The 7,766-nt window shown below is 43.9% G+C and overlaps 1 protein-coding gene across 1 annotated transcript; it reads right to left on the reverse strand.

Moving 5' to 3' along the window:
- Positions 1 to 308: 308 nt before the first annotated feature.
- Positions 309 to 6,650, reverse strand: metrnla (meteorin like, glial cell differentiation regulator a). The gene is made up of 4 exons (XM_083930839.1): positions 6,301 to 6,650; positions 4,270 to 4,658; positions 1,346 to 1,405; positions 309 to 1,207 (listed from the first exon to the last, which is right to left on the reverse strand). The coding sequence occupies exons 1-4, from the start codon at positions 6,402 to 6,404 to the stop codon at positions 894 to 896; spliced, it is 867 nt and encodes a 288-aa protein (XP_083786965.1). The 5' UTR covers positions 6,405 to 6,650; the 3' UTR covers positions 309 to 893.
- Positions 6,651 to 7,766: the final 1,116 nt, after the last annotated feature.

Here is a 7,766-nt window from a genome sequence, read left to right on the forward strand (position 1 = left end):
GCACCCATCAGTTCACAGCCCAAAGAGATGTCTTCAAATATCATTATGTAAAAAGTCAAAAACTCCCAAATATCCACTTTACAATAATATAAAACAAAAAGGCTTCAATCAGATAATAAATAAATAAATAAATAAATAAATTCAATTTACTGTATACTGATCAACTCAACGATCAAACGTCTATTATATACACTGCATCACAAGCCAAAATCCCCAAAAAACATTGTTCTGCTAGTCAAAATTTTCACACTGGAGTTTTTGTCAATTATTGACTTTACAAGTAAACACCACAGACATTAACTCATATCCAGGGAATAAAAGCTTTTATTCTCAATGGCAAAAAAAGGTTTTTGCATTTTTTTTTTTGCTTGTTTTTGTTTTTTTTAACAATTGTTCAGCCTGAAAAAAAACCACACATGACTTCAGGCATTAAAATTGCAAATCATTTTTTAAACAAAATAAAAATAAGAGGCTTTCACTTTAAACATTTCTGTCATAAGAAATAACTTCAAAACTGTACATCAAGCTTTTTCACAAAGCACGCAGAGCTTCAAAATATACAATGTTCATTCACATTTTATACAAATACAAAACCAAATGGGGGTTTGCTACATTTAAATCCTTGGAGTTCCTCGTCTGCGAGAGAGGCAGTCCGAACACATTCCACGTTGCATCACGTTCGACTTTGAGAGCCGAGTTCATCCAGCATGTTGCTTGGCAACATTCACGAGCTCCAGTCTTTGTCTCAAAAAAGAGTCACGAGACAGGAGAAGAGAGACGCTCTGGGCCAGTCTGTCAGACTCTTTCTTCTCTTCAGCAAAAACTCTTGGTTCGGCTCTCTTCCCCACCCAGTGAGGACTTGTCATATCTCCAAATGTGGGCAGGTAACAAATTCAGTCTGTGTCCACATGACAGGGATTGGTCCCCTGTTGCTGGGCCTCTTGATACAACCTCAGAAAGTCTTTGTAGCGTGGGGCGCAACCCATCCAGGCCTCCCCAAACCTCACTGTCCCAGTGAAGAGGAAGTCGCCCTCCCCAGACCTCACCCCACACTGAAGGGGCATTTTGATGTGGCCAGCCCACCTCCGTGCCCTCACACCCCCAGATACAAAGATCTGGGTCTTCTGTCTGTAGAGGCGGCTGATCTCCACAGTGACAGACGAGTGCTCCTCCTCTTTCTCCACCTTCTTAATGCTGCCCCGTGCCACTGGAAACACCAAGGAGGAAGACAAGATTTAGATCCTGGTACTGACTAGATTTCATGCTACACATAATGGTGAGTTCATTGGACAGTTCTGCACACAGCAGACGGAAGCCTGTAATCCTCCCTTTTTTTTTGACTTACCAAAATCATTGGTGCAGACAGCTAGAAGCATCTCAGTCTCGCTGCAGGGCTGACAGGGCACTGAACAGAAATAAAAAAGAGGGTGGATGAGTTTAGTTCAGCAATACAAACAGAAACAGGAAAAGGCTACGATTTCTTTGGCACGCATTGCAGCATGACAAAAATCTTAAATGGGTCCACAACTTTCCAGTTAAGTACCACTTACACAAACACACAACTGCTGCTGGCCAGCCATGTGAGAGCCGCACACTCATTGGGGTCACAGTAATTTCCATCCCCACGGATGATTAGTATTTACAAAGACAGCAGAGTAGGATTCGGATGTCATGAGCTCCTTGCTTAAACACCAAACAGAGCTGGGCATGCTGCTGATGGTAAAAAAGTTTTGTTTGTCAACAAAAATAACCCTCTTATGTTCACGGTGGGCTGTGCGCTCAGCTTCCACACCACAAGAGAAACCCCTTGATGCATCGTGACAAACAAGGACCAGATGATAGGGTTAAGGAGAACACAGACACAAGGAAAGGCTACATCTCTGACCTGAGCTCTGTTAGCACTTCAGCAGGCCTGCTGGGACTGAAACAGTGAGCACTGTCTAAACTAGAACATCAAATAGAGTTTTTAAAAACAGACTTAAAAGTGAAAATCACTTCAGAGGTGACATAACAAGGGCAAACCCTCCGACATTACCATATCTTTTCTTTAACAATAAAGGCAAGTCATGAAAGGGCATGTAAAAATTAACTAAAGGGCAAATAATTGGGTCTAAAATAAGTGAAATAGCAAGTGCTTTCACAGTCTGCTCAGGCTCCTGAGTGTTTTACAGCAGGAGAAAGGGCCCTAAATGAGAGCAGTCAAGTCAATGATTAGTTGACTCAGGTGGTCCTGCCGTTGGCCTGACCACAACGCCTTTATTAGCCCTAGATCTACTGTGGTTTTCCTTTGCAGCAGAGAGGCACATAGGGGCAGGTGGGGAGAGGAGGAGTGGGGCAGAGGGAGGGGTGTTGAGTCAGCAATGGGCTGAGGCTGGGCCAACAGAGGTGTCCCATCAGCTAAACTAGAGACAGAATGATTAAAACGGTTAACCCAGGTGGATTCGGTGCACTGGAAACCACCGGAGTTTACAGTCTGTTCTGAAAAATGTATCTAGTTTAGAAATGATGGATTCTGTATAAAACATGCAGACCATTACCCTGAATTAAGGCCAAAAACAGAGATGTGTGCCCTCTGTCATATTTAGGAGCTGGAGCTTATTTTGAGCATAGGGGTGAGGGGTGAGCATGTCTTAGGTCAGCTTGTGTAGCAACACAAGGCGCTGCTGCATCGCCAGAGAGATCAGAGGTCAAACGGCCACAAGCTTGGACGGCTTAAGAACAGCTGGAGAGCCAGGGAGACTTCAGAGGCGCCGACCTCGCCCAGAGTGCAAAGGCCCCTTTGAAGTGAGCCTGCGTGCTGCCATAGCATTAGACAGAGAAGCCCAGAGCCGAGGCCTAAACCCAGGCATGTTTTTTCTTTCCTCCAAAGCAGAGCCGAGCAGGGCTCACATGTCAGACATGAAACAGAACCACAGGAATGGGTTGAAAGCAGAGTCAGCATCTCTCTCTGGCCCATGCACATGCAACACCACTCTTGATCAGAACCACTTCACAGGAGCAGAGAGGCATGAGGGATGGGACGAGTGGTGAAGGAGGGGTGGAGGGGCACGGCATCTGGGTCCTGACGCATTCCACTGTAATGGAGCACAACTCACTAATACCACTCAGCACAGATGAAGACCAGGAAGAGAGAGGGAAGATAATATATGAAGCGGAGAGGAATGAAAAGGAAAATACTAGAATGATAAATAGACAAGAAAGAAATGAAAAAGGAGAAGAAAGAATAGTTTGAGTGAGCTTAAAGTTAGGAGGAGGGAGTGATGGCAAGAAAAGAAGAAGTGGGGGGAAAAATAAGCATATATGCTTCCTAGAAGGTCCTCCCAACCTCCCAGCACAGCGGGTCAGAGAGAAGAGGAAAGAAGGAAGAGACCGAAAAAAAGAAGAAGATGAAAAGAAGCGAGGCAGCAATCAATCTACCAGTCTGGGCTTCAGATGACACGAGACCACTGTCTTTGTGAATCAGCCCAGTGCTATCTCAAGCCACATCACAAAACCAGATTATACTGCAGAGCTGAGCTGAGCACACTAATGTGGCCAAAACAACGCCATGCTCACTGCTCACCACATTTAACCCTCTCCCTCTCTCTCTGCTGTGCCAGATAATGGCGCAGGATGTGGATATGGAACCCCAGAGAGCCGTAAAAGCAGATGTGGGCCCGATACTGCTCATATTTTGCTTTAGGTGGGAAAAAAATAAAGTTGCGCAGTTTCAAACTGTGCAAGTTTGGCAGGTACGCAGCGGGAAAATAGACAGCTGTTTTTCAACGGAGGCCCCCCTGTTTGGCTGTGCCTCTTCACTCACACACAAAAAAAATAATTACAGCTTAGAGCCAAGTCATTTGTGGATGGGTGGGAAACAAGCTGAAGTATGAATATTTCATCCTAAAAACAAAAAAAAAAGTTCCATAAAGACTTAAAGGCTTCAGATTTTGATGTCTTGATATTCACAGAGAGAGTATGACAAGAACTATATTCCTCCAAAACCAAAATGTTCAGACAATGCTACCAGAGAAATGAACTTTGGCTTCGGTATTAGAAGTCTGCTGGAGCAAATATTGAGTTTCCTACTATTAGAGTCCAACTTAATAAAAGTTTCCACCAGTAGATGGCTGCATTTAGAGCTCAGCATACACCACAGGGACAAAGCACAAAGGAAGCCAAACCTTGAGGGAATCAATCAAAAGCAAGTCTCTCTATAAAAAAAAATATACAATGATCTATAGGTTTAATATTGTGCTGTAAAAGTATCATAAAGAAGATGTATCTTACCAGCCTGTGAGTGTGCCTCTGGCCCCAGTCTGTCACTGACCAGCTCATACTGGAACGCCGTGATCCGGCGGCTGATGTCCATGCGTGGGACGGCCTCGATGAAGAGAGCCCCCTCCTGGATACTGAAACACTGCACCTTGCCCTGAGCTTGGTCCTGTTCACGCAGCAGTAACCGCAGCTTGCCATTACGGTCCAGGTAGACATTGGTCCCGCTGGAGTCTGCAGAGGGTTTGATGCAGACAGAGAGGCGGGCGGCGGCGGGGGAGACAGTGTTGGGTCGGAGGTTGACGATGATGGCCCCCGTGGGATAGAGCCACTCCAGAGAGCCTTGGGAGCAACGCAAGTACACCTGCTCCACATCCCTGGCATGGCCTTCATGAGTCAAACCACTGGAAGAAAAGAAAAAGGGAAAGACATCAGCAGACATTCAAGACTCAGAGCTGCAGGCATTGTCAAAAAATTCTGAAAAAGTGCACAATAACAGAAACCCAAGAATGTGAAAGCTTTCTTTGTTGAGGTGGGTTTTCCATATTCATTTTCTTTCATAATCCAGTAATCGGAAAATGATTTTCTGGTCATTCATAGTTATCTGACCAAGGTGAAGATCTCTGGCAGACTGTAGGGACATTAGACCACATTCCTCCTGAAGCATTCATGGTTGTCTGCGCACAAGACTGGCTGCATGACCAGCCACGAGCCGGAGCAGCCAAAATGACCTCAGCTCCAGCACACACTCCCCCATACCACATTGTTTCTCCCAGAGCTCTGGCAAAATGCACCATTGGCAGGGTGCCTTTGGGAAGAGTTTGGAAGCAGAAATGGATGAATGGAAGGACACAGGGGCTTCTGGGCAGACAACGGCAGCAACAGTAGCTGGGGCTGCTGCATGCAAGTGCAAATGCAGGTCACGCACCGAACCTCCCCTTGCTTTCAAGCCACCAAAGAGACTGGAAGAGACTTGTCCGGGCAGCACTTCGGACTGTGGCGCCAGCATGACCAAATGACTCCCTCCAGAACTTAATGCCTGGTCAGGGTTTGAAAACTGCAGTCTGTCAGTCATTCTGTGGCAAAGTCAGAGGCAGGAAGCCATCAGTAGTCCACCAGCATGTGCATGCCAAGCTAGTGGTTTGACTCTGGGGGAGAAACGCCCAGTTTCCTGAAAATGAGATACTGAAATTCAAATTTGCCATAGATCTAAAGTAACCCATGGCACATGCTGAGCATATGCAGCTGAAGCCCCACAACCAGGCTCTCCTCAGCACGCCTCTAATTAAGTGTTTTCTAACTCCATCACTTCTGCATGCAATTAAAGGAGATTAGTCAAGAGTCTCACTAATGAACAACAGATTATTGGTTGAGGGCTCAAAGTGCTGAATATGCCTACCCTTCCTGACTGGGGGATGAAAAACAAAACCACACTGTTTAAGCACAGCCTCTCAAGTGCAAAACACACTTCAGCAGATGTTTGTTGAGAGGTGAACATTTCCAGTATAATGCTCGAAGTTTTAGAATTGAAAAGCTCTTGTGAGATGTGTGCATGTAATTCTATTAATATTTCATTATTTTTGTGTTGGGATGTTGGTAAAAGTATTAAATCAATGTAAACGTTCCAATGTCAAAAAATAATTCAATGTATGATTCATTTTTATAGGCAACTCCCAAGTCCATAAGAGTGAGCACAAATGTATTCAAGTGTATTGGTGAGAGTCATATCTTTTTGAAAATCAAATAGACTTTCAATTAGTCATTCATAAATTGAACACACCCAGACCAAAACTGTGAAAACATATTACTCTTCGTTTCCTTTCACATCACAAAATGAACAGGTCTTAGGGGCTGAAGCTAGCACTTCTATACTTGTATTTTGTACCAACTTGGGCTCTTTTTCGTTTTTAACTCCGCTGTCTGTTTTCACATCAGCGCGGTGAGTTTCGGTCCCAGCCCTCAGGTCGCTGCAGCTCATTTTAACTTTCAGACTATAATGCAATCACTTTTAACACATTTACTAAGGCGGGACAGTAAAACCCTCACCTGCCCTTCCAGCTGCACTGGTCGCTTGAATACTGGCAGAGAGAAATCCGACAGAGAAGGAGAAGAGGCAGCAGCAGCAGGGAGGCCAGCATCGGGGTGAGCATGTTTATCTCGCAGCTCACTTCGCCTCTCCTCGAGCGAAACTACGAAGTCCACCGCCGTATTTCCAGCTACATAGCGTTTCCATGTGCCCCCGGTCGGCTCGGTGCTGTTCCCCGGGGTTTCTTCTTGGATTCTCGGTAGGTTCAGATGAGTAACGGTGCTTATTCGAACCTCGTCCGTAAGCGCCCGGTGCTGACAGCTCTCCGTAAATATATGGAGTGAGTTGGAGAGTTCAGCAGCTCCGACTCTGATCCTGCAGCCCTGATTGCTCTCCACGTCACACCCCATCCACAGCAGTTTATCACTGTGCTGCTTTCAGGTGCTCAACCAAAAGCTCCGATCTCCGAGCTTCATCATATGGGGGGCTTTTAGCGTTGCTTGTAGACAATTTGTAACTTTTTTTAATGTAACTATTATGGAGCTGCTTTGTTATGCATTGTTAGCAATCATAAAGGCTAATAGGCTATGTATTTTTTTAAAGAATTTATTTTATTTCCATTATTTTTAATGAATTTATTCAGAAGACTTTAAAATGTGAATTTTATTTTTTAATTAAGTTCAACAAAAAAGATGCCGGGCATATTATTATTATTGTTTGTTTGATTATTATTTTTTTTTGGGGGGGGGGGGGTGCAATTATGATAGTTTACCTATTTACATACCCTCTGTGTCAACTGTTAATTGTTTATTTGAAATAAAAACAGGTATTCCATAAGATTGTTATCCTATGTTTTGTGTTCAACGTTCAACTGTGTTCAGAGTTCCGACAGCACATGAAGTAAGCATACGATTTAAGAATGGCGTTTGGAGGAAAGCAGCCCTGCATGCTCATCTTTTTATATTAAGTGGAAAGTGAAATTGGACGTTTTTCATTTAAGTAATCATAATTATTCCTCAATAAACACTGGCACAGTAGGGAGGAGTTTTTTTTATATATATTTTTTAATCCAGGAATTTGGCAGAATATCCTCCAAAAGCAACAGATTATTTTAGTTTGTGAAGACCAGTTAAATGGGAGGGGAGTGAAAATGAATTTAAAGGGAGCAAATTGAGGGAGAGCATCTGTTAACAAATGCCTTCAGGAGAAAGATGAATGAATACAACTTGCTAAAACCAGTTTATTATTGTTACATTTAGCTATTATGACAGCTGGTTTCCTGTTAATCTGGGAAAAACTGTCATGAAGTCATATGAAGTATAACTGCAGTGTTACTGCAATCAAAATGTAGTGCTCGGTTTCACAGCATTGTGCAATTCATTTTCAACAATTGTATGTTGAAACTTAAGTGCTTATCTGTTGAATGTCATGGTTCCTCTTACAAGTGTCAATCCAAAACGGTCTGATTATCTGGCTGGTTGTGTGT

The sequence above is a fragment of the Echiichthys vipera genome, assembly GCF_963691815.1.
Source record: "Echiichthys vipera genome assembly, chromosome: 17".
In the NCBI taxonomy this organism is placed as follows: Eukaryota; Metazoa; Chordata; class Actinopteri; order Perciformes; family Trachinidae; genus Echiichthys; species Echiichthys vipera.

Coding starts and splice junctions, on each gene's coding strand:
- metrnla (XM_083930839.1), bottom strand. CDS start 6,404: ATGCTCACCCCGATGCTGGCCTCCCTGCTGCTGCTGCCTCTTCTCCTT. Junction 4,659..6,300: donor CAGTGCAGCTGGAAGGGCAG/GTGAGGGTTTTA, acceptor CTTTTCTTCCAG/TGGTTTGACTCATGAAGGCC. Junction 1,208..1,345: donor TGTCTGCACCAATGATTTTG/GTAAGTCAAAAA, acceptor TGGTGTTTCCAG/TGGCACGGGGCAGCATTAAG.